General features: G+C 41.2%; 1 protein-coding gene across 17 annotated transcripts in view; it reads left to right on the top strand.

The window, feature by feature from the left end:
• Nucleotides 1–27,947, top strand: part of LOC110500600 (adhesion G protein-coupled receptor L3) — a 490,597-nt gene that overhangs the window by 450,914 nt on the left and 11,736 nt on the right. For 9 of the 17 annotated variants that reach the window (XM_021578050.3, XM_090213306.1, XM_090213305.1 and 6 more), the window contains 6 exons: nucleotides 1,135–1,355; nucleotides 12,399–12,465; nucleotides 13,582–13,673; nucleotides 23,426–23,594; nucleotides 23,927–24,052; nucleotides 25,529–25,625. In XM_021578050.3, the coding sequence (XP_021433725.3) occupies nucleotides 1,135–1,355; nucleotides 12,399–12,465; nucleotides 13,582–13,673; nucleotides 23,426–23,594; nucleotides 23,927–24,052; nucleotides 25,529–25,625 (772 nt within the window). Of the gene's footprint in view, nucleotides 1–1,134; nucleotides 1,356–12,398; nucleotides 12,466–13,581; nucleotides 13,674–18,892; nucleotides 18,935–21,978; nucleotides 22,006–23,425; nucleotides 23,595–23,926; nucleotides 24,053–25,528; nucleotides 25,626–27,947 lie in introns of all 17 variants that reach the window. The other 8 variants (XM_090213301.1, XM_090213303.1, XM_090213308.1 and 5 more) reach the window with 1 other exon arrangement.

The raw sequence follows: 27,947 nt of genomic DNA, 5'->3' as shown, positions 1-27,947 counted from the left end.
ATTGAAGCTTTAAGTATCCACGGTTATGTGTGTGTGCCACTCATAACAATGTTGTTCATCAATTTATTGGAATGTAATGTATAGAATGTATTGATGGTATAGGTCAATCACGTGTATAAAGGAGAGAAATATAAAATGTGCTCAGCGAACAAACATCTTTCATGTATCCTTTCAACTAGCAATGATAATCAACACCATGGGATACCTTTGCTAGTCAACCCTGACCTTTGCCCTCATCTAGCCTCTCACCTCAGTCCCCCTGGTTCTCCCCCTGATTCTCTCGGTCCCCCTGGTTCTCTCAGTTCTCCCCCTGGTTCTCTTGGTTCTCCCCAGTCCCCCTGGTTCTCCCCAGTTCTACCCTGTTACTTCACCTGACACAGCTCAAGCTCCAATGTTTCTATTAAAGAACCACATACACCCTCACCCCAGCCTCCCCTTTCCACCCCCCACTGCAATAGCCCTCCCGTCGTGGAGCAGTAGACTGATCTCTAAATGCTGTGGGTAATCTGGATTAGGCGATCAATATGTCAACCCCCAACAGGGTGCAGGAGGGGGGGTGAGAGAAGTAGTTTGAGGTTCTCACTTTGTGTTAATGAATGAAAGTGTGTGTGTGTGTGTGTGTGTGTGTGAGAGAGAGAGAGAGCTGTAGTTTCCAAGGTAAGGAATTTTGCACAATTAGAACAGTGGCAGACACACACACACACTTGTTGTCATAAATGTGAACCCTAGAGTATGGATGACTAAGCAACATGTATATTATCTTAGAGTTTTCACACTGCTTTTGCCCTCTACTCATTAGATGTGATGGTTTTGATTCAGTGGGCAGTTTTAAAGATCACTCTCTCCTGAATTGCATTGATGGCCACTGGTCCTGACAGTCGTTTAATTGAACCAATTTCAATGACCGCTGAACAAAGTACCCTGGGTATGACCAATTGCTTCAATAATCTGATCAATTACAGTCGTTACAAGTATGAATGAAAGTGTGTGTGTGTGTGTGTGTGTGTGTGTGTGTGTGTGTGTGTGTGTGTGTGTGTGTTCTGCATATGGTTTTTGCCCCACTGTGTCTAAGCCAAACCCATTCAAGTTTTGAACTTGACCTTTGACCTTGTACCGTGTCACCTTTCCCCTCAGATTGCCTGTGCTGTGTTCGCTGCCCTGCTCCACTTCTTCTTCCTGGCGGCCTTCACCTGGATGTTCTTGGAGGGCGTGCAGCTCTACATTATGCTGGTGGAGGTGTTCGAGAGCGAGCACTCGCGCAAACGCTACTTTTACCTGGTGGGTTACGGTGTGCCAGCGCTCATCGTGGCCGTGTCTGCCGCCGTGGACTACCGCAGCTATGGCACGGACCGAGTGTGAGTATTTACCGGAAATGGAACCACGGCTTTAGAACCATACCATTATAACGTTGACCGTAAGAACCCCGTTATTTAAACCATGCCCACCATTAACCCATTCCTAAGGTGTACATTCTAAAGCAGTGTTGCTCAAATCTCTCCTCAAGCACTGCGTGTTCCTTTATTTGATATTTTCCAGTACTGGCACACCGGATTCAAATGAGGTTGCAATTGAACAAATGTGTGAAACGTCAGGGTGGTCCTAAGGACGAATTTGGGAAGCAATTCTCGAGAATCGGTAACTGGGGAACTTATTGTAGTCAACGTTTTGAAATAATGGCTCGTTCAAACATGTTGTCGTCCATACGACCAGCACCTTCTGATGGCACACAATACCAGGCTGACGGCCATATCTGAACTATTCCAATATGGTTGTGATATGTTCACTATGGCTGTTGTGTAGGCAGGGTGGTCCACTGCTGTTAGTGTTTATTTGTTTACCGGCTGTCTAGACGTAGTGACGTTCTGCTGTGCCGTTCTGTTTGGTTTTTGAGAGCCTGGTGGAAGTTCTTCAGCCGTTCTTCTGCCGTTCTGCTGTGCCGTTCTAAATCAGGGTCTGTATTCATCTCAGCATCTCAGATTAGGAGTTCTGATCTAGGATCAGGTGCCCTCCCTCTCCATGCAAAACTGATCCTAGATCAGCACTCTGGCCCAGATGACCCCATGATAGAGGGGTTTCCTGAACACCTGACCTGAACGAGAAACATCTGGTAGACTAAAACAAGGGCACGTAGGAGTTTTTCTTCTGACCAGGAACAACTATCTTGACACTAAATTTGGTTTATTTCCAAATGTATTTGTTCAGGTTAATTCACACAACCGCACTGAATCAGCTGACTAATTTCATTGAATAAAAACAGTGTGCGGTGGTCGTTATAATTGCAATAACTGCTGCAACAACTAATGCTCCTCGTCACTCCCGAACGGTTATTCTAACGCAGAACTTCTGCTGATCTGAACAAAATGTCTAACGGTGGCAAATGCAAGCCATAGCTGTGTGAATGTCAAGCCATTGTGGTTAGCGTCTTCAGCATTTACGTAACTCCTGTACAACTGAGCATGAGAGCAATAGATGGAGAGATGAGGCACTAGACGGAGCCGGAGCGAGAAAGGGAGCCGTCGGGAATGTAATTGTCATAGGTTCTTATGTTTCCCCGCTGAAGACACTGGAGAAATGATTTGATTTGCTCTCGCACTTCTCTCTGAAATATAAACCAGCGGTCCTAACAATGACACAGAGCAGAAGTAGAGAGAAACGGTTCCTCTCTCACTAAATATGTAGCCAATCTGGAGGGAAAAAAAATACAAAAAAAAACAGCATCAGAGGTTTTCACAAAATGTTTATCGTACATGTCACTGTAGGAACTTTAGTGGTCTAATAATTGGTGATAATTGGTGACTTCATTAAATCATTAATTTGCCTACTGTTTCAAATTAATAATGTGGGATACGGGTGCCATTAATCGTTTTAATTCAAAGGGAACAATTAACTTGAAACTCTGATTAGTAGTTTAGCCTTCGTTCATCAAGTCTCATATCAACAATCTTAAAGGATACATAAGGTCTTTAATTGTATTAGAGCCAGCATTTGGCAAAGCAAGAGAGAACCACATTTAATAAATATTGGATTTATTGTTACACCAGAGAAACAAACACACAGTGACAAGAAACAAAGACCATGATTCATCTATTAAGATTATAATTTTGCAATGACGAATATTCAAGAAGGAAACACAGAGAATGTAATTTACTGAGTCAATGGTCAGATTCCTCTCTCTGTCTTTCTCATCGACCTGCGTCGGTACCGTCTGTTGGTGCAGTCAGCTTTGTGTTGCACACAAGCTATGAAGATGTCCAAGAACCCACTCTTGTGGGCCATTCGTTCTTCAGCAAAGTCTGTCCATTGTTCTTAATTCCTGGAAAGTGTTCCTTCTCCGATTCTTCGTGAGGAAGACGTGCCTCTGAGTTCAGAGGCCGTTTCCTAGAGTTCTGTATCAGTCCAAGACTGACTATTCTTTGTCATGCCTACTTTCCTCTCTCCCTCCTGCAAGACAAGTCTCTTTCTCCTCCAAATCGATTAAATTCTCCTTTCGTCTTTTGGCTGAGTTTTCCACTGAATTTCCAACTGCCAGAGAGCGGTTTTTATTAGGGTGGGTGTGACTCTTTATCCGATGGCCTCAGACATCAAGGGAGATGGGGAGTTCCCCATCCCGCTTTGTGTCAGAGTGACTTGTAAATAAGACATAAAAAAAAGTCTATTAGGCCCTTATTGTACATATAAAATTGTTTCCAAAGTGTTTGTCTTACATTCTAGAACGCAATGATACCAGATATGTAATATGTACTAATGTGTATTTAGAAAAGTAGATATATAAAAGTACACATTTTACAGAGTAGATATATAAAAGTACCCATTTATTAACAATACCTTCACGTAATATGTTGTCATTTCAAATGTATTTAAGAGTAGGGATGAAAGTCTATACTTTATCGTTTGCCTGTGTTACAGAAGAGTTGGGCGTTTTCCCGCCCAACATCATGGGGAAACTTTTGATAGACACACCACATGACCTTGGTTGTGTCTCCTGAGAGGTCAGAGTTCAACCTTTTCCTTTGAGCTGTTGTGACTGGTCAGCTATCTCCTTAGAGCAGGAAGAAATACTATAAGTCAGTTCCTAAAGGTTTTACCTGTTGGGCGAAGATTGTCCATTTAAAATAACATAAAATTGATCAGAAATACAGTGTAGACATTGTTAATGTTGTAAATGACTATTGTAGGTGGAAATAGGGAATATCTACATAGGTGTTCAGAGGCCCATTATCAGCAACCATCACTCCTGTGTTCCAATGGCACTTTGTTTTAGCTAATCCAAGGTTATAATTTTAAAAGGCTAATTGGTCATTAGAAAACCATTTTGCAATTAAGTTAGCACAGCTGAAAACAGTTCTGATTAAAGAAGCAATAAAACTGGCATTCTTTAAACTAGTTGAGTATCTGGAGCATCAGCGTTTGTGGGTTCGATTACAGGCTCAAAATGGCCAGAAGCAATGGACTTTCTTCTGAAACTCGTCAGTCTATTCTGAGAAATGAAGGCTATTGCATGCAAGAAATTGCAAAGAAACTGAAGATCTCACAACGCTGTGTACTACTCCCTTCACAGAACAGCGCAAACTGTCCCTAACCAGAATAGAAAGAGGAGTGGGAGGCCCTGGTGAACAACTGAGCAAGAGCACATTAGTGTGTCTAGTTTGAGAAACAGACGCCTCACAAGTCCTCAACCGACAGCTTCATTAAATAGTACCCGCAAAACATCAGTCTCAATGTCAACAATGAAGAGTCGACACCAGGATGCTAGAGCGTTGGACTAGTAACCGAAAGGTTGCAAGATCGAATCCCTGAGCTGACAAGGTAAAAAAAAATCTGTCGTTCTGCACCTGAACAAGGCAGTTAACCCACTGTTCCTAGGCCGTCATTGAAAAGAAGAATTTGTTCTTAACTGACTTGCCTAGTTAAATAAAGGTCAAATTAAAACATTAAAGCCAATCCAACTTGCTTCAGGAAGCACGGGGTGAAATCTCAAAAAGTTACCTCAACAAATTGACAAACTAGAATGCCAATGTTCTGCAAGGCTGTAATTTCTTCAAATGGAGGATTTGTAGACACAATTATTATTTCAATTAAGAATCATTATTTCTAACTTTGTCAACATCTTGACTATATTTCCTATTCATTTTGCAACTCATTTCATGTATGTTTTCATGGAAAACAATGACATTTCTAAGTGACCCCAAACTTTTGGATGGTAGTGTATACTTACATACACACACTAGACATTTGTGTGTAGCAGGAGCCACATTTCTTGGTGATGGATTGAGACGATAGCTGCCACTGCCTGTCGCCACAGCACCATGTGAATAATAAAATTCTAGCCACCGGTGGAACAATTATACGCAACTGTGAGAGATGGGGGGGACGGACAGGGCGTGACATGCTCAGCTAGAGATGGAGGGGTTTGGGCATCACACAGCTCAATATTCCACCTAGAATCGGAATAGAATCATTTGAGCAATAAAAACATGACCATGTTAACTGAGGAGAAAGTGTCACACTTTACAAATTCAAAATGGCCACTGAGATTTTGCTTAGTCACATCTCTAAGTGAGTCCAGTGACAGAGAACATAATGAAAAGCATTGTTTTGTGTTACATGCCCTCGCGTAGTTCCATTTAGGCTGTTATGGGGCTAATTCGCTCAGGAGTTAAACAGTAAGTGTGTTATAAGTGTTTCTGTTCCTTGTATAGCAGCATGTTCCAATTGATTCCACAATATGTTATTTTCAACGGTTTACCGAAATTAGTCTAGTCTACGTTGCCAGAGTATTCTTAGACTAATGTTAGATTGTGTTAGCTGTTGGGGACAATATCTCTGTATGAACAGTGAATTTATTCATTTTTTTAAAAGCCCTAGGTTTGGGGTATATACTATTCTACTGTAAATTATATACCATGAGGTGAACTCATATAATGCCTTACCAAAAAGCCACATATCTCACATTTCACCCTAAATAATTCACTTGATCATTTAGCTGACATTTAATAATGTTTTTATTTTGCAACAGATAAACTGCGTTTAGACACCTTGGCATACGTGGAGCCCCTCATGTCCTCACACGTGACTTTAAGTCTCTTTAGGTTCTCTTGTCTCGAGAGAACCTAAACGTCTCTCCCCCTCTCTCCAAAGTGTCTCTGAGCTAAACTAATGTGCCAAGTTGCAGTGTATCAGTGTCACCGATGCGGGTATGCAACACTAGACGTTGGGAGACAAAACGCTACCTGGGTTTCTATTCTCTTTGCGTCGTAACCAAGAAGATCAGAGGAGGCTGCCGCCAACTCAGTGTCGGGCCGGCACATGGGAAAATTGGATACGCTCAAAAATCAAAACAGAACCCTGACATGACTGGAGAGGAGAACATGCAGATAGTTGGAGGATTGCTGGCTTGAGTATTCTCCAGAAATGACAGCCCTTTCCCTTTTAAAAAAAATCAGCTTTCAGCATATTTTATAATGACTACTTAGGAAGATTTTGGTATGCGCATGCGTTTACATCGTCTCCTCTTATCCCTTGATAAGAGCCACGGGGAGAATTTTCAAGTCTCAGTAACACCAAAGTAACACTCACTGGTTGTTTCCCAAATGGCACTCTATTCCCTATATGGTGCACTTCTTTTGACCAAAGCCTATAGAGCGGTGCCATTTGTAGGGCTCTATAAAATCGGGATTATTTTGTTGCCTTATTCAGTCATTTTATTCTCCCAAATTACGTAATTTTTGTGAGCTTTCCATTTTTTTCCTACCATTTTTTTTCTTTTTTTTCCCAGTCTTAAAAATCACACTTTTTTTAATAGAAAAATAACACAATTGGATGGTTTAACTCCACACCAATGCTTAAACCAGGAGACCACTTTTGAGGTCTGAACAAAAATGCTTATGTTGATTTTATTTGTCAAACGTCAGTCAAGCATCGATCATCATGTCACCAGAATTACACCCTCCAATTTTTTGGGAAAGGAGCATCAAGCTCACACCGTGCACTTTCACCACCCTGTGAAGTTCTTCATAACTTATCATTTGTAGCCATTAATAGCTAGAAGGGATCAAGCTTTTGTCAAATTAACATCAGATTTTACGTTTCATAGCAGGTTAGGAGAATTAGGTTAATGTTAGGAAAAGGGTTAGGTTTAGCTCAAATGCAAAATTGGACCAAACCATCCTGTTTCCATCACAATAGTCTGGATTTTCTTCAACTATACAGTATGACTTTACTCGCATAAAAACTGTGAATGGAAAGTAGTGTTGTTAGCTATCTGGCCATCCAGAATCAAAACAACTCATGGACTTCTGCATCGTTTCCGTGACAACGTCAGCTAACCCATCTGTATTTATTTTCTTTCAAAGCCTCTTTTGGCACCATAACTGTGCTAGAGCGTGTTGGTGTGTGATGTAATTGCACATACTCGGCCAAGGCATTTGAGCTTGTAGCTGCGACTGTAGTCTAATAACGCTACTGACACCTAATATGGTTGAAACACGAGCGAATATTGCACTAGGGCCATTTCATGTAAGAAAATAAATATATTTTTTCAGGACTCAGTATGTATTTCTGAACACTCACTATTGTAGTCCGTGTTCGAGGTGACACAGAATGTTCGGCACTGAGCAGATTTCAAGTCTTGTGAGTGGAAACGTACATTTTGCAAGCATTTTGTGCAACATCTGGCGTGCGTTACCTGTGAATGCTGAGCTGTACCCACTTTAACATGAGAACCGCAATAGGCCAACGGCCACTGACATAGTCATTTTGTCAATTTAAAAAATCGCCCACCCCCCAAGAAAAGCAACTTCCTGTCTCTTCCCTGACTTTTCCTAAATGTTTGTATTTTACATTGCTCATTTGTCAGACTTGTAAAATCACAAACAGACAGGTATTTAGAGCCTTTTTACCAGTTTTATTTTCTCACACCTATTCCCAACTTAACCAGCCAAGACAATGTGCTGTAGGACGTTGGTACCCGGCCAGGTGCTAATGCGTCTCTCTCCCCTCTCTCGCTGAATGAATGATAAATAGTTGAATAGGAAATAATTGTGCACTTAACTTCACAATTGAAATTAAATTAGGCCTTACTGAATGGCAAAGAGAGTGAAGAGGTTGATTTTTAATTTAGAACAACAATAGTGTAATGATGAGTGTGTGTTAAGCCTATTTATCAGAGTTGGCGCCCATGTTTCTAGCAAATCATTTCACCGTGCACTTTGTGGGTTGATATTTCCTTTTACGTTTTACTTTGTAAATAGATGCTGTTAAGGGACTGTTTTATTTACTATAACTCTATTACTTATCATATTTATTGTAAGGCAAACGAAAATTGCAAAACATGTATTTTACTCTATCCATGTTGATGAGCTAGCGGAAGCAAACGATGCCAGTCAGCCTGCACAGCCGGCCCATCGAAACTACTCCTAAACAACACAGAAACGAAACAACACCAAAACTAATTTCACACATAATAACAGTTAGCCTAGAGACCCAATTAGATTTTACTGATGAGTCTGATGAGTGAAAATATTATGTTGTCAAATTGTACGTGAAGAAATGGCCACAGCTTGGAATTGACATATGCAGGGGAAGGAGCATCACTTGATCAAATCCTCCTTCAGTCACATGCAGGTAAAAATGTACTATATAGTACCAGAAAGAGCATATTCTGCATTCTATGACACTTAATAACTCAAATTCAAAAGGTGCGGCCCTACTTTTAAATATCACTTTTTCGAAGAATATCTGCGCTTACCATTCAGCACTTGCACGACAGCATTGCTCTGGCTACTAAGCAAACATTGGTAACATAATATGCTATCCGGATTTTTCAAATACATTTTCTTATTTCCACAATGTTTCTTTAGACCTTCCAAAACAAAATTATAAGGATTTCTTTGTGGTTTGATTTTCGTTTTTTACTTATAGGCTAGAGCAGGTATATTCCGCTCTTACCAGCAGTCCGGAGCCTGCAGGTGTTCTACCTGATCATTCATTTCACCCACCTGGTATCCCAGATTTAAATCATCCTTGATTAGAAGGGTACAAGGGAAAAAATGCAGTGAGACTGACTTCAATGTCCCGAGTTGAGTTTGAGGGGCCTAGAGTAACCTAAACTAATGAAAATGCAATGATGTTCTTTTAAATAATATTTTTTTAGTATTCTAATGTTACCCAAGACATTCTTAAACACAACCTAATGATTATTGTTCCAATAGCATATATCAAATGTGTTGATTAAACTGTTAGAATGTTAATGCGTCATAGTCTGGAAGTGGTGTCGAAAATAGGCTATAGACTTTTTCAGTAGGACTTTCTCAACCTTCTCTATAAGGTACTTATAGGCTGTAGGGCCAGGTGGTTCTAGTGTTAAGTTACAGTTTCAGACAGTGGCCATAGGCTATTGCGGCTATTTGAGAATAATGTAGACCTATCATAGTGGCCTATCAACAAAACATTTCCACCTATAGCTGTTGTCTTCTATGATATCGTCTACAATAGCCAATATGTGGTGTTCAATGTAGGCCTACATTTCATGAGGCTTTTTAAAAACATTATGCATGGCTTGACATTAACCATTTTAGGGCTGATGTTTTAGTCTAAAAGCTCAAATCACTTCATAACATTTAAGAAATGATCTGTAACACAATTGGCCAAGTAGGTGACTGAAAATTATATTGTATTGTGTTATATGATGCAAGAAACCACTTTACCAAATTAAATTCATACTCCCTTGCTTTTGGCTTATTTGCATATTCAAGCCTGTCTCAAAACAGGACACTGCCCCTTTTAAGACACAAAAAAAAGCGCTTTATCTGACTCGCTTGTTAAAGACTGTTATATATCTACACGTTCCGTGCTCTTGCAGGAAGCAATCACTCCCTCATTGCTGACCCAAATGAGCTATAACCGGGCTAGAAACTCAGTAACTAATGTGCACACGCAGCTACACACGGCTCTGCTCTGTGATCTCAAATGTGCATCTAGGCTAGCTACACTGACAGAGGGTGATGGAAAAACCGCTTATGCCCATGAAATAGATCAAGGGTATGCCACTGGGCTCCTCAGCAGGCTCAGCCTAAATCAAAACCACCAACTTAGTCTTGAAGTTAGATTTGGTTTGTTGCATTAAAAGGGAGCGTTATTAAGTTGATTCAATCCCAGTTTCCACAGTAGATGTGAAAATGTATCTGTTTAAAACCAGGAAAGATGGTGTACATTTTAGTAAAGTTCAATCTCGTGCCGGCTGGCAGTTATTGAGCAGCTTAGAGGGAACACTGGTGACACATTACAGTATTATTAAACCTCCAGTTGCATTGCTGCGTTTCCTTCCAGTGTTCGAGTATGGCCCGCACTGTCCGAAGCCAAGTGCTGTCCTCTCAAACTGCCTTGAAATGCTGTTGAATTACAGAAAGTGTTGCCCCTTCCATTTTGCCTATTTGTCAGTCTGAATGACGACAGAGTAAGAAGCTGTCATTTCAGATGGCCAAAAATGGAGGTCTACCTAGCAGCGACGGAGATGAAACGATTAATAATTTAGCTAGCAGGTCATGTATCAGCTTCATTTTCGTCGTCCCAGTATTGCCTTCATCCGGCATCCAGCCCTGTGTGATCATATCTGGGCCCATTCAAGTTCATCCAGCCCTGTGTGATCATATCTGGGCCCATTCAAGTTCAATCAGCCAAATAGTGTACTGTAACTGCCATGTCTTGTATTGGTGTGATGGGAAAGGGGATACATAGTCAGTTGCACAAATGAATGCATTCAACCAAAATGTGTCTTCCCCATTTAACCCAATACCCTCTTCACCTTTTGCAAGCTCAGGGATTTGAACCAGCAACCTTTCAGTTACTGGCCCAACGCTCTTAACCTCTAGACTACCTGTCGGAGAAGTGAAGCAAGCGCATGTGTTGATGTGGTAATGGACTGTAAGAGGGGTTCATTGGTTAAAGGTGGACTCCGCGATATGACGTAGATCCATAAAGTAAACCGCATAGTGGGTAAATATCCTCAACAACTAAGAGCATTGAAGCGCGAGGCTCAACTTCTCTGCTGTTTTGGGGCCCTGGCTACCATGCTCTGAACAGCATGAAGTGAACACGTGCACACGCGCCGATACGGTGTGTGACTGTTTGGGCGAAGTGCTGCATCTCGCTCATCTCAATATCTCCAGTGCTGCTCGTTGCAACGTCATTTCGCTGAGTCTAGCTTTAGCATGATGAGGTTGAACAGTTCTTCTAGGTCTCTATAGGCCTTTTCACACTAGTTGAGCTGAGCCATACTGCACTGGCCTGCTGACACATCCCCTATAGTTGCTGGAAAGGACAACGTGAAAGGAAATGCACCCGAAAGCCAGCATAGTATGGTTTGGGTCGGCACAATAGTGTAAAAAAGGTCAAAGTGTGAATATGGTTAATGGTTTCGATAGTTGAATTTCATTTTACTTAATGAGTTAATGAGTGGGAAATTGAATTCAATTAAGGGAATGGAATTCAGTTGAGGGCATGGAATTTATTCCATTGTTTTCTGTGCAAACTTTTCCAAGCATGAACTGTATTTCTGTGTTCCTATTCAACTCCTGATATGGAATGGACCTCAAGCCTAATAAGCATGTTAACATACCAGCCTGGAGGTGCTGCAGACAGGATCATATCAGAGACGTAGAGTGAAGGACTGACCATCCATGGTATCAAATGTATAGTTTGAACCATGTTTTGAGGCTGTACAGTGTTTGTTTACATTTACGCTGTTTACAAACAAAAAAAGTAAAAAAGTGAAATAAAAGTAAATAGTGTATATTTTGGTTTGAGCTAAGCTCAAGTTTATTAGGTCAAAAATGGATGTAGCAATTTAAGGATTCTAGCTTTAAATTTAGGATTGGGGAGGGGACCTGTACCTAGGGGAAACGTCACCCCCCCGAGCCACCTTTACAGTTTTGTTACTCTGTCCTTTGATAACTCTGTTGTGACCATCACACCCTTTAAGCAGTTATGGCACTGAAACTCCAAAATCCCACCCTCCAAACCCTCATGCAATGGCCATAACTCTCCTACCCCCTTGCGGCACTGTGTTTTTGAAGTGCTCATTTCTCTTTGTCATTCCAGCCTCCATGTTGATGTATGTCCTGTGTGCTGGCCTCACCTTATACCGCTCGCTCTCTCTCTCTCGCCCTCTCTCTACCCCGCCCCACCCCCTTCTCTCTCTCTCTTTCCCTCCCTCTTCCCCACCCCCTTCTCTCTCTCTCCATTTCTCCCTCCCTCCCCCTCCCCCCTCTTTCTCCACTGTACTATCCTCTCACACATTCTCCGTATTCATGTAGCAGAGATGGTCAAACAAGACAAGGAGATGATGATGATGATAATATTCCATAAATGATGTACTCTCTCTCTTTTCTCCTCCCCTCCAGGTGCTGGCTTCGTCTGGACACTTACTTCATTTGGAGTTTCATAGGACCGGCAACCTTGATAATAATGGTAAGCGTCCCTACTTCCCCACTCCCGTACAATCTCATTAACCCTATTTAGCCCCCCAGGTCACTGCTTCAATGGTCCAGAGAGAACATCCACTTTCCTCTGTAACACCGTTGGGTATGAGCCACTGCTGGTCATGTGTCATGGTGGGAAATGGATGAGGAGGTGAACTGTGAAGTATTGCGGTTAGTCGCTTTGCCGCACAACTGACAGAGATGTCTTTGCTGAGGGAGAGAGGACCTCCACTTAGAATTCAGTCACCAAGTGATGCCTCTCTACGATTTATGATTGATTTTCACCCAGAACATCCACCTAGAATCGTACACTAGGTTTACTATTACTTTGTACCTTGAGGCACAGAGAGAGGACACACAATCCGACACAGGCACACAAGCAGGCACTCCGAAGCCACATAGGCTGAGGTAAAATACACACACACACACACACACTCACGGGTTAATTCCTAACTTAGATATTTTCAAAACCCGAAATGCATGTCTAATGCTCTTTCTACACGCTCCAATGTTCTGAAATCACAAAACACTATTATTTCCACTTCATGACTCATGCTTTTTCTCTGTAACAGCCAGAATACTTCCACTAAGAAAGGCTGACTCCTTCTGGAATCGTAGTCCCTCTAGGACGGGGGGGACGGGGGATGGGGAATAAGTAGAAGAGATGTAGAAAAGGGCTAGTCACTTCCCCAGCACAGTGTGTTATGAGTTACAATTCAATTGGTGTCATTTCGAGGGGGCCATACTATTTTGAGATGGCGCTACCGCTGGTCTATTACTATTTAATCTAAACTGATTTAAGTGGATTTAACAAGTGACATCAGTAAGGGATCATATATTTCACCTGGATTCACCTGGCCAGTCTCTCATGGAAAGAGCTCAGTGCACCACTCAGTGCATACGTGGTAGCGATACTGTATACAACGTTCATATAATGTTGTGCTCTATTTGGCAAAGTGGGAAAACCGCATCTTGTTCCTACACTACATACTCAACTAGCTCTAACAATGTCTCCCCGGCTTAAAAATAAATGAAAACATCATCTACGACACACAAACTCCATCTCAAGCTATGCTCTCTCCTTTCTTTCACTCCATTTTCCCAGCTCAACGTGATTTTCCTAGGCATCGCGCTGTACAAGATGTTCCACCACACCGCCATCCTCAAACCCGACTCGGGTTGCCTCGACAACATCAAGTAAGTCACGCGTCCTTCCAGGCATTGGGACCTTCCACACACGACGCTTGGACTGTACATGCCAGTGGTAACCTAATATGGCAAACCAGGTTCCGATGGCTCAGTGGTGCTTGTGGGTTCAATTCCCACCCGGGCCACATATACTGAACATATGTTAACTGTAAGTCACATTTGCATTTAAGTTAACAAAAACAAAGATATTATAAGGAACGATTGATCTCATGTACATCACAATAAGCCGAGACTTTGAGATGGAAGCTGTATAGTTATGAGAAAAACTGCTTAGAAAAACTCCTGTGTTATTTGTGAACTTCTCAAAACACATAAAGATGGGTGAGAATGGCCATGCAGGATGCGCAGCACTCCAGGTTCATAACTCTCAGTTTCACTAAAGGCTGTGTCGTGGTTGGGGAGGCAAGGGTTCAAATGAGACAAGTCTTACGGCAGGCGTCCTTCATTATCTGAAGTGCACGCTTGACGGGGGCAGAAGAGGCCAAGAGACAATCGGGTGGAATTAACCTGACCTGTCGTCATCGGTTACCACGCAGATGAATATTCATAAAAGGAAGTGTTTGTTTGTGTGCACGCCTGCATGCGTGCTGTACATGTGCGCTCACGTGAACGCTCGCACCCTGCCACTCAGGATATGAAAATATGAATGACATTAGAAATCCCACTGGTAGCCCTTCCCTGCAGTCAATTGACCAAATTCACCCTCTCTTGGCCTCAAGGGTGGAATGTTTTTCATATTTTTTTCATAATTAATCCTTTTTTTCAAACCCTGAAAATGTGGTGTTTCTATGTCAAAATATTTTGTTATATTTCAGTCTGTGATGCATAGAAAGTGTAATATTGGGATGCAAACTCAATGTAATAGATTTCAACTCTATATCTGACATGATACAGGTGTCTCCTTATTAAGCCCATAACCATGTGTGTGAGGTGTATACTTTTGTTTCAAAGTAGATTTGTGTAAGAACACCAAGAAACACTCTGTGTGACCCTGATTGAGCGCACCGCAGTAAAAGTTTAACTGGCGTTGCAATTTATGAGTGACAATTAATAAGTATAAATAAATGTGTTTTAATATCAAATGTTATTTGTAACATAACAGGTAGACCTTACAGTGAAATGCTTACTTACAAGCCCTTAAACAACAATGCAGTTCAATAAATAGTTAAGAAAATATTTACTAAATTAACTAAAGTAACACAATACAATAACGAGGCTATATACAGGGGGTACCAATAGAGTCAATGTGCGGGGGCACAGGTTAATCAAGGTAATTTGTACATGTAGGTAGGGCTAAAGTGACTACGTCTAGATAATAAACAGTGAGTAGCAGCAGTGTAAAAACAAGGGGGATGTCAATGCAAATAGTCCAGGTGGCCATTTGATTAATTGTTCAGCAGGCTTATGGCTTGGGGGTAGAAGCTGTTAGGGAGCTTTTTGGACCTAGACTTGGCGCTCCGGTACCGCTTACCATGCAGTAGCAGAGAGAACAGCCTATGACTTGTGACTCACTGTGCTTTGGCAAACAAAATAAGCATCTATTGTGATATCACCACAATAACAATTGGATAGCATGTTGAAGGTTAGGTCATTCCTAGACTTAGTTCATTTAAATTTGAATCATATCTGTGTTTTATGCCCATCTTTGCTGGTGTTATGTGTTCATTATGTGGTGTAATTCAAGGTAATTTGTTGGTCGTGTCTTTTAACATTAGTGCATAATGACAGTGGGGCCTTTTCTCCTCTAGGAGCCGTGTCAATACAATGACACAGCATTTTTGTGGTGTTGACTTGGTGTAATTACAACCAGCTGTCAGGGTAGACTTATTTTGTGGCTAGGCTAAAGTCATTTCTCTGCCTCTACCAGTCCTAAATCCTCCAGTTGTTTTCTATGTTTTACCTGTCCTCCTGTTTGAAGACACTGGTGGCATCGGTGTGTTTTAAGGCGGTGATACTAGTGGCACCATCTCGAGCGTCTTGTCACTGCTTTTGTCAGAGTGGAGTGAGCCTCTGCTGGCCTTGTACTCTCAGAAAGTGTGCACATACACACCCACACACACATACTTTACACAACCCACCTCACACTCTTTCTCGCTTTATTCCTATGCGCACACACACACACACACACACATTATATAGTTCGCATTCTAGCAGGTGTTGAGGTCAGTTTTCCAGAGGATGCCTGCTCTGTGAACTCCAAGTGACATCCCTGTCTAAATTGTAATCCCGAGCTGATGGGAGAGCTGGGTAAACACTCGACTGGACAGGACCGTCTGTATCAGAATCAATAGTAATCTGTTGGATACCATTGATAGCAGTCTGAGACATGTTGGTGTGACAGAGTTTAAAGCCCAGAGCTGTGCATACATCCGCGACTCAATAACAACCAGTTAAAACCAGGTTAGTAAATATGATTATATGTAATAATGGGCCATGAATACTGTCGTGCCTCTGCGACTATGGACTCTTATTACAGCAAGAATGACCATCAGTTTAGCTTGCTTTTGTTTCATTCTAGGATCTTAATGTGAGCGCCCTGTTGCAGGAGAACTTTCCTTTTTACACTTATAGTGTGTTTGAGATTTAAAAAGGCTTCTGAAGTTTGTAATTTCCACTTCCACTGATTTTTCCTTGCAAAAAAAGTAGCACCCCTACAAAAATCCAATATTATAATCTGCATAATAATTCACATTTCCTCTTGTTGCAGGATTATTGAGAGCCTATGTTACAGCCGGATTATAAAATTAATTGTTTTTTTTACCTCATCAATTTACACACAATACCCCATAATGACAAAGCAAAAACGGGTTTCTAGAAAAACGGAAATATCACATTTACATAAGTATTCAGACCCTTTACTTAGACACAATCCTGTCTCGGAGCTCTACGGACAATTCCTTCGACCTCATGGGTTGGTTTTTTTCTCTGACATGCACTGTCAACTGTGGAAACTTATATAGAAAGGTGTGTGTCTTTCCAAATCATGTCCAATCAATTAAATTTACCACTGGTTGACTCCAATCAAGTTGTAGGAACATCTCAAGGATGATCAATGGAAACAGGATTCAACTGAGTCTCATAGCAAAGGGTCTGAATACTTATGTAAGAAACTGAATTAAAATATTTGCAAAAACTTTAATAAACAACTGTTTTCGCTTTGACAATATGGCGTATTATGTGTAGATTGATACAAAAATGTAAATATTTAATCAATTATAGAATAAGGCTGTAACAAAATGTGGAAAAAGGCAAGAGGTTTGAATACTTTCTGAATGCACTGTTTTCCTGTACAGTAGGTCAACCATCTTAGTGCTAACACGTTTGACAACAGCTGTTGATACTGTGACCTGATTTTGAACCTAACGGGTTATTGAGTAGATAATCATCACCAACTGAGTGTTTTTAAAGGCGACTGGAGAAATTTAAGCAAACCATTTTTTTTTTTATGTTTACATTTTAAAGTTTAGTAAAGACAAGATTTTTGAACTCCCCCTAGCCGTTTATCAAGCAAGTGTTACGATTTCGTCTAAGAATACTGTGAATGAGTTATAGATGGTTCCTTTTAGATGCATTGCCTTGTTTGTCTGTGGAGAGAATATTGACTTGCGTTCGTTCTCTGCATCATAGGATTTATCACACTAGTCTACCTTGGCCAATCAGAAACCTCACCTGCGGACTGTCTCTCAGACCACACCATAAATGTCACGACCCCTTCTCTCCCAGCTCTGGCGTCTGATAGACCTACCTCTAGATTTATGTATCTCATTCACCAGGACTACGTCCCAAATAGCACCCTATTATTGTGCAGAGCCTTATGAGCCCTGGGCAAAAGTAGTGCACTATAAAGGGAATTTGGGATGCAGACATGGTCAGTGTGTCCAATGCTTCCCCTCTGCCCTGACAGTTTGTCAAAATATGGCTACACTCTTCGTTACTTTTGAATGGACTGTAGCACATCAGTTCCAAATCATCAGGTTCGATACGATTTAGGCTGCTACTAACAACGTGGGCTGCTACTAACAATGTGGGCTGCTACTAACAACGTGAGCTGCTACTAACAACGTGGGCTGCTACTAACAACGTGAGCTGCTACTAACAATATGGGCTGCTACTAACAACGTGGGCTGCTACTAACAACGTGGGCTGCTACTAACAACGTGAGCTACTACTAACAACATGGGCTGCTACTAACAACGTGGGCTGCTACTAACAACGTGAGCTGCTACTAACAACGTGGGCTGCTACTAACAACGTGGGCTGCTACTAACAACGTGAGCTGCTACTAACAACGTGGGCTGCTACTAACAACGTGAGCTGCTACTAACAACGTGGGCTGCTACTAACAACGTGAGCTGCTACTAACAACGTGGGCTGCTACTAACAACGTGAGCTGCTACTAACAACGTGGGCTGCTACTAACAACGTGAGCTGCTACTAACAACGTGGGCTGCTACTAACAACGTGGGCTGCTACTAACAACGTGAGCTGCTACTAACAACGTGGGCTGCTACTAACAACGTGGGCTGCTACTAACAATGTGGGCTGCTACTAACAATGTGGGCTGCTACTAACAATGTGGGCTGCTACTAACAATGTGGGCTGCTACTAACAATGTGGGCTGCTACTAACAATGTGGGCTGCTACTAACAATGTGGGCTGCTACTAACAATGTGGGCTGCTACTAACAATGTGGGCTGCTACTAACAACGTGAGCTACTACTAACAACGTGGGCTGCTACTAACAACGTGAGCTGCTACTAACAACATGGGCTGCTACTAACAATGTGGGCTGCTACTAACAACGTGAGCTGCTACTAACAACGTGGGCTGCTACTAACAATGTGGGCTGCTACTAACAACGTGGGCTGCTACTAACAACGTGGGCTGCTACTAACAATGTAAAATTGATAGAGATATTTTAGTATTTTTAAGTCTCGACTCCTGCTAGTTGGTAATTAAGTAGGATCTTTCTCTTATATTTTGTGCTCTTTATATTTTGACGTCAAACTTCATTCATTTCATCACGTTGCTTTGTTTTGTAATGAATGTTCCATGCTCACTCACTCACTCACTCACACTCTCTCACTCTCTCACTTTCTTTTCTTTAGATTACTACTGCATGGTACCCTTTCTGTCTTTTTGAATCATTTTTGTTTTTGTTTTTAACCCCTTATTCTTTTTCTTTCATATTTTCTTCCTCGTGGTAGCTATCGTTATTATGATGGAATCATTATTGTGGAATGGCACTGGTAAGATGTAACGTATTTCTACAGAGGACTGCACTATTATGTCTTCACATATACTGTATTGCGTGTGGACCCCATTACCCTTCCCTTTAAACATAGTACTCTTTCCCATGTGGCAGTAGTTTAGCAATTCCTCATCTGTTTGTGGTGTGCTGTGTTGGCGTAACCCGTTGTATTTTCGCCCCCACTGGTATTGGTACTCTAAGATTTAGCTTCGTTGTTCCTTTTGGCACAAATTGGATGCCGTTCTTCTCTCTGACTCAAACTTTTACTAAACTTTGTCGAGCCCTATGTCTGGGAAATGGCTGAGCGTTCATGACTGCAGTCCACAAGATGCTGAGAAATGTGCGCTTTTTCATGACACGACTCTTTCGTGACTGTTTAAAGCACATGCAGTAGATGTACTGTATATGCCTCATGGCAAATAAATTGAGGAGTTCGTTACATGTTGAGGAATCCCCTTACAATAGACCCTGAAAGAATATGCAAATTAAGATGGTTTCGTTGCTTTTAAAACGATCCTGTTCCTGCATCAAATGCTCTAAATTTATATCTGAAGTAAACAATTTCAGGTAATTAACATTTTTCAGATGCATGGCTTTAGTTAAACAATTAGCATCCCGCTGAGTAGATCACAGCATTTCTTCTTTCCTTTCAACTCGCCAATGAGACTCTTTTATGCCGAGGTGAAAGGCGACTCAATTGACCAATTGCGATCAGCTTTGAAATGCATATCACCTCTCAGAATTGTCTCTTTTGTCTCTTTTCTAAAAAGGAAATTGGTGCCAATTTAATGTGGTTGTTGTATTAGAACACTTTACTCCTCAGCTTCTTTTCATTTTTGATATTTATACCAGACTATTAACACAATGAACGCTTTTCCCTCGTTTTCCGGTGAATGCGCACAAGTGCTCTTTTTGCGGCGGTGGAACCATTGAGCGTGTCACTCGAGTGGCATCATTGCGAGGGTATTCACTGGCTCAGCGGGAGCTACTTAAGCTATTTTGGCAATGGGCCCAGGTCTGTAGGACTGAAAGTGGTACGGGATTAATTAGGAGAGTTTCTCAACTTAAATAAATAAATAATCAAATGCAGGAATAAATGATGCACTTTTGAAATACGTTTTTAAATAACAATGCAGAAAGGCTTCATATAAAGTACATATTTTGAACTTTTCCAGATTGAAAGCAGGAGGACATTGTTGGGGATATCTACTTCCTTGAACCATGTTCTTCCAAGATAGCCCTCACGGGAAAATTACAATCATCATCAATTCTTAGTTGCAGATGTGAAAAGCAACGGTGTCCAGATCCAGTACTCATTACGTTGAAATATACAAACCAGGAAAGATATGATAAATATTCTATTTATGTCCTGTTCATGTCCTCCCTACTACTTTTATTATGTCCTCTGGCATCTCTATCCAATTTCCACAGTTCGAGTCGTCCATCCCTTTTCAAAATGTCCATAGTTCCAGGTCAATATTTCCCTCTTTTTTTTCTCTTTTTTTTCTGCACCCTCGTCTCTCTGACCGTCTAGGGGGAAACCAGCTTGATGAAGTGCCTCCCCCAACAGGTCATTAAGATAGAACTGGGAAAATGATGTTTAATGGTTGGCCCCAGTAATTTCATACATTTATTTTTGCCATCGCACCTGGACCATTTATTACGATTGAGGCCGACACCCACCTGTATTTATTGAGGATTGGAAACGCCCGAGATAATTAGGTTTAGCACTTGCAACTCACTCACAAAATACGAGTGAAAGCAAGAGGATTCTGGCTGGAGATACGTCGGATGTAATCAGTATAGTGTTTTATTTGATCAGCCATTTTTTAAATATTTCCTGTTTGTCTTTGTTTGTGTCTGTGGTAGTCCCCCTGAGCTCTCTCCTTTAACTACACTATATATGCAAAAGTATGTGGACACCCCTTCAAATTAGTGGATTTGGCTATTTCAGCCACACCTGTTGCTGACAGGTGTATAAAATTGAGCACACAGCCATGCGTTCTCCATAGACAAGAGCTAGAGCTGGTGGGCCACTCAAGCTCACAGAATGGGACCGCTGAAGCTCGTAGCGCGTAAAAATCGTCTGTCCTCGGTTGCAACACTCACTACCGAGTTCCAAACTGCCTCTGGAAGCGACGTCAGCGCTATAACTGTTCGCTGGGAATTTCATGAAATATCACACAATATCAATTTCACACAATATCACCATGCGCAATGCCAAGCATCGGCTGAAGTGGTGTAAAGCTCGCTGCCATTGGACTCTGGAGCAGTGGAAATGCATGCTCTGGAGTGAAGAATCACTCTTCACTATCTGGCAGTCCGACGGACCTATCTGGGTTTGGCGGATGCCAGGAAGAATGCTACCTGCCTGAATGCACAGTGCCAACTGTAAAGTTTGATGGAGGGGGAATAATGGTCTGGGGTTGTTTTTCATGGTTCGGGCTAGAACCCTTAGTTTCAGTGAAGGGAAATGTTAACGCTACAGCATACAACAAGATTCTAGACGATTATGTGCTTCCAACTTTGTGGCAACAGTTTGGGGATGGCCCTTTCCTGTTTCAGGATGACAATGCTCCCGTGCACAAAGCGAGGTCCATACAGAATTGGTTGTTGAGATCGGTGTGGAAGAACTTGACTGGCCTGCGCAGAGCCTTGACCTCAACCCCACCTAACACCTTTGGGATGAATTGGAACGCCGACTGCGAGCCAGGCCTAATCGCCCAACATCAGTGCCTGACCGCACTAATGCTCTTGTGGCTGAATGGAAGCAAGTCCCCGCAGCAATGTTCCAACATCTAGTGGAATGCCTTACCAGAAGAGTGGAGGTTGTTATAGCAGCAAAGGGGGAACAACTCCATATTAATGTCCATAATTTTGAATAAGATGTTCGACAACCAGGTGTCCACATACTTTTGGCAACGTGTGTAAATGTAAGCATGTAGCTTTCAAAATCATTTTTCTTTTAATGTTTGCTTTGGTGTTTTGTTTGATTATTGATTTAATTGGATGTTTTTCATTTATTTTGATTATTCCGGTCAGCTATGAGGATTACGAACCTGAGATCAAGTAAGTAAAATGGACCATCATATTTATGACACACCGTTCATTAGCCATTCATTTTCTCACAACAAAGTAATGAGTAATGTTGATATCGCCTCCTGCCTTTACTAAATGTTAAGTGACGCTCTCGGTCAAGTCGTAGGGAATGCATACAGACATAGTACCACACATCAATATTCTCTACAGTAGGTGCCCTTCTCTTGGAAGTCATCTCCGAACCCAGAACCAAATCTCCCGGTTTGTCACGAGGGACGCAGTCATGTACTGTGCAATTTAAGCTTTGAAGAAAGTAATTATGTTTTCATAAATTCCTTGATTTTGAATGCACAGGTATTTCTGATTATACTAACACAAGTATTCAGAGCTTAATTATCTGTCAAGGCCTTTGGCACAACCCTCGGGCACCACATTCAAAATACTGTGTTCACATGCAATTTGCCTTCCAGTGATTATGCCTTATATGCTAGCCCTGAGGTCATACAGGCTGTATCGCCTATTATTTACACATTCATTATACACCAAGTACTCATTTGATATTGGAGAGTTACCTTGACTTTTCACTAGTTTTCTACTGCTACTACTCCTGAGATGATAATAATAGTGTGTCTCCCATTTTCAAGTTTTTTAAAGACTATTTCTATGGTCTATTGGTCTGTTACTTTTCAAACACGTAATGGATGCAACACATGAAAGAAGGCGAGCGAGAGAAAAATCCTAGGTGTCCCCTAGGAGCAGACGATAACAAAAGACAAAAACAAGATTAAATTCAATTTCACTCCTTTTTTATTTTATCTCGAGTCGATTTGTTTCCTCTGTCGATTTTCCACTTCATTTCTCTCCTCCCTCCCGCCTTCCCTTCGTCCAGAACTTTTGTCTGTCTGGTGGGCATTTTATTTCCACCTGTGTTTGTCTTTATTATTCATCACTATGTTCACAGACCAAGGTTGCAAATAGATTGGGGGAGGTCTGTAAACTAATTCTTGCAATATGTACTTTTTCAACCTGAAAGTTTGCTTTGAAATCTTTCTTTGCGTTGTGCTTCAGTGAACACCTAGTCACGATGTTCCTTCTGAGTTGTGTACTACTGACAGAATGCTAAGTGGGAAGTCTAAGAACAGTCACCACTTCCTGCATCTGGTCTCGAAATGTAGAACCAGACGAAGACCTTCATTACACTTTGTGCATTTCCACCTTTAGCTTCATGGGACAATGACATATTTACGTCGTTTCAGACTGTACTGTCAATTCATAGTTTAACCAGCTGTAAGTATGGTGATGAGCATAATTCATGTTCATTTCTTTAGGAAATGACAGCCACCAAAAGGTGAGGGCACGCAACTTAAAAGTAATTGAGTTCATTTGGTACTCCTGTGTCAGTTCTGAGGACGTCCAGAATGTTGACATTGTCTCGACGTTGTGTTTCCAGGTCGTGGGTGATTGGGGCCATCGCTTTGCTCTGTCTGCTGGGCTTGACCTGGGCCTTCGGCCTGATGTACGTCAACGAGAGCACGGTCATCATGGCCTACCTCTTCACCATCTTTAACTCCCTGCAGGGCATGTTCATCTTCATCTTCCATTGTGTCCTCCAGAAGAAGGTACGCTTTTCCTTCTAACCTTGTGGTCCAGTGCCCGTATTCAGAAAGTATCTCAGAGAAGGAGTGCTGATCTGATTATTTGGGATCTCAAGGCAAAAACCGATCCTAAATCAGCACTCTTACTCTGAGAAGCTTGATACAAGTTAGCTCCTCTTACTAAGAAGAGTTGGTCAAAGCACTTTCAGATGGGGAGCAGGCTAATTTCACTGCCCGTACCATCATAAAAAAGTGAAGTTGTTAACTCACAATCAAAAGTATTGTAGTTATTTAACTACATCTGAATTGGAATGTGTGTGTTTGTGTGCATGCGTGTATGTGTGTGTGGTTCACAGGTGCGTAAGGAGTACGGAAAGTGTCTGCGTACCCACTGCTGCAGTGGCAAGAGTGTAGAGAGTTCCATTGGCTCTGGGAAGAGCTCAGCCTCCCGCCCACCAGGGCGCTATTCCACAGGGTCACAGGTAGGAGGCGCCTTTCTTCTCAACTCTTTCAGCTGTCAGTGTATTCTGTTGATTACAAGCATATCTGATATTTATTTGTTTCTTGATTCTACCTCCTGGTGTAGAACAGAGAATTTATTTTATAATGTTTATTGTATTTACTTGATCAAATAGTACATTGTTAATTAATAGTTAACAGTACACAGTACAAATAGTCAACAGTATACCATCAGCCCCTGTCACGATGAAAACTGATTTCAGCATCCATAACCCTTGAATTACATACAGCAGCACATTGACAACCTACCACTACCCCTATTTTTTTCCCCGTGAACCGCATGTGAACGGAAGCGCTCGTAAACACGCTGTAATTTATCGGCAACTCTGAGACTTTTAAATTAACGTGTAATTAGCAAAGTACATCGTAAACAGGTGTGCTCTGGGTGGTTACAATGGTAGGGTTCTCTCACTCTCTAAATAAAAGTTGGAAGGCGTGAAAGTGAGATTTGGATAGAGTGTCGTGTGTGTTTATATGGCCAGTGAACAATGCTTCGCCCACCCGAAACAGTGCCTATAGAAAGTGTACACGTTCAACTTCTTTCACATTTTGTTCCGTTTTTAAAGTTGAAATAGATATCGTTGTAGCTTTTTGTCATTGATCTACACAAAATACTCCATAATGTCAGTATTTTTTTGTTGTTGTACAAATGAATAATAATTGAATAACTACAATTTAGTTGTTGCATAAGTATTCACCCCCTTGGTTTAGGCAAGCCTAAATTAGTTCAGAAGTAACATCTGGCTTAGCAAATCACATAATAAGTTACATGGACTCACTGAAATAATAGGGGTTGAAATATTTTTTTTCCTCTGTCCCCCATCAGTCAATAATTGAATTTCAAGCACAGATTCAACTACAAAGACCAGGGAGCTTTTCGTAAGCCTCACAAATAAGGGCAGTGATTGGTAGATGGGTAACAATAACACATCTGACATCGACTATATCTTTAAGCATGGTCTAGTTAATAATTATGCTATGGATGATGTATTAAACCACCCAGACACATCAAATATGGAGTCATCCTTCTGAACTGAGCAGGAAGGAAACTGTTCAGGGATTTTACCATGAGACCATTGGGGATTTTAAAACAGCTATAGAGTTCAATGGCTGTGATGGGAAAAAACTGAGGATGGATCAACAACATTGTATTGACTCTACAATAATGACCTAAATGACACATTGCAAAGAAGAATAATGTTTTATTTTTCATTCATCTTTTTTTTTATAAAGAGAGCATTTTTCTTCCACTTGGCCGTTACTTTGAGTATGTTGTGTAGACCGTTGACATAAAATGACAATGAAATCCACGACACAAAATGTGACTTTCTAAAGGCGCTGTACTTTCTAACTGGAGGCCACCTAGTCTTTGAGCGCTGATTCACATTACCGTTACAAAACCCCACTGATGTGTTAGTTGTAATGTTCCCCCTCTGCAGAGCCGGATCCGTCGGATGTGGAACGACACAGTCAGGAAACAGTCGGAGTCATCTTTCATAACCGGCGACATCAACAGCTCAGCGTCGTTGAACCGAGGTAATAATAATTAGTCAGTTAGTCACCACGCATGCTTGAAGGCCCTGCAACCCACCAGCCTCACTTTTAGGTTTTCAGGGTTGTGTGATGTCAAGGAAGAAGGGAGGAATTGCATGTGCCGGCTTTTGTTCCGCCAAAGCACAAAGACACCGTTTTATTTTGTCTGGATTGAAGAATAATGGTCTTCTGTCTGGACCTTGATTGTCTGAATCAGGTGTGTTAGTGCTGGGACAAAAATGCTCATCCAGTGTCCTGACAGTGAAATATGCTATCCATCAAGTCAGCATAGTGTGGGTGGTTTTCACACTTGATCGTGACATGGTTGCTGGACGACGAAAGGTGGTCCACTTTGTGTTTTGTGCACAGAACAAAAGTATTTGTCTCCAACTCACCTTCTCATATTTATATGTACAGTACCAGTCAAAAGTTTGGACACACCTACCCATTCCAGGGTTTTTCTTTATTTTGACTCTTTTCTACATTGTAAAATAATACTGAAGACATCAAAACTATGAAATAACATATGGAAGCATGTAGTAACCAAAAAAGTGTTAAACAAATCAAAATATATTTTAGATTTTGGATTCTTCAAATAGCCATCCTTTGCCTTGATGACAGCTTTGTGCACTCTTGGTGTTCTCTCAACCAGCTTTATGAGGTAATCACCTGGATAGTCCCACTAAGCACAAACCAGTTGGTGTGTCCAAACCTTTGACCTGTACTATATATATAAGGGGTGCTGTTGTTTCTAAAATAATTATGAATCACTTTATTAAATTAGTAGCTGGGTCATTCCACCAATTAGGTACCTTTTTGAGGAGTGTAACTACACACATTTTTTACATTATGTCATAGACATGTTCAACTTAATAAAATACACCATCTCAAGAAGTTAAATAAAAAAAGGACTATAGTAAGTGCCTATTCAATTCCAAATAAAGTAACAGGATTGACCGTAACAGGACTGACCGTGTTGACGATTTCATTTTAAATCAGTCATAAATCCCCTTGTGACATGGGCAATGGACGCTGCTTGTGTGCAACAGGTAGGGACAATTGTGTGCAAGCTTCATCCCCCCAAAAAATATTTCTGAAAACATTTCTAGCCTGTCTACCTATGGATAACAGGGTTAACGTGTTATGCTCGACCCGCTCAGTTTTCCTTCACAAAACACCAGAAAATGTCAGAAAAGAGTCAAACCAACTCACCTGGTTTTACGCTGATTTGACTGGTTTTTGTGTGTGTTTTTTTAAGAGTAGTCTCACCATATTAAAATAAGTTCAATTCACGTAACCTTCAAATGAGGGACAGGTTGTTGTTGTTTTTTTTTCCTTAAAATGAATAAATAATAACATTAAATAAATGATACTCTTCAGAAATGACTTTACAATGATGGTGAAAACTTGGAGACATTTTGAGGTTAAGTTGGTTAAAATCTTTCTAGAAGTCACAGAAGATGCTGCATTTTGGCTCTTTAGTATGTTTTCATTCATTATTTTTATTTATTTATTTGATTTATAGAATAGTCCATGTGGTCTACAGTGCCTTACAGAAGTATTCACACCCTTTGGTGTTTTTCCTGTAATTTAAAATAATTTTTATTTGGATTTCATGTTATGGACATACACAATTATGGACATACACAATTCCAAATTGCTGAAGTGAAATGGAAAAAGATTTTAAAAATGATAAAAAACTGAAAAGTGGTGCGTGCATATGTATTCACCCCCTTTGCTATGAAGCCCCTAAATAAAATCTGGTGCCACCAATTACCTTCAGAAGTCACATAATTACTTTACATAAATAAGGTCCTCCTGTGTGCAATCTAAGTGTCACATGATCTGCCACATGATCTCAGTATATGTTCTGAAAGGCCCCAGAGTCTGCCACACCACTAAGCAAGGGGCACCACCAAGCAAGCGGCACAATGAAGACCAAGGAACTCTCCAAACAGGTCAGGGACAAAGTTTTGGAGAAGTACAAATCAGGGCTGGGTTATAAAACAATATCCAAAACTTTGAACATCCCACAGAGCACCATTAAATCCATTATTAAAAAATATAAAGAATATGGTACCACAAGAAACCTGCCAAGAGAGGGCCGCCCACCAAAACTCACAGACCAGGTAAGGAGGGCATTAATCAGAAAGGCAACAAAGAGACCAAAGATAACCCTGAAGGAGCTGTAAAGCTCCACAGCGGTGATTGGAGTATCTGCCCATAGGACCACTTTAAGCTGTACACTCCACAGAGCTGGGCTTTACGGAAAAGTGGCCAGAAAAAAAACAGTGCTTAAAGAAAAAATAAGCAAACACGTTTGGT

The sequence above is a fragment of the Oncorhynchus mykiss genome, chromosome 21 (genome assembly GCF_057628025.1).
Source record: "Oncorhynchus mykiss isolate SJ-2025 chromosome 21, ASM5762802v1, whole genome shotgun sequence".
In the NCBI taxonomy this organism is placed as follows: domain Eukaryota; kingdom Metazoa; phylum Chordata; class Actinopteri; order Salmoniformes; family Salmonidae; genus Oncorhynchus; species Oncorhynchus mykiss.
The sequence above is the reverse complement of the archived record's forward strand: the minus strand, read 5'-3'. Positions and strand labels throughout refer to the sequence as shown.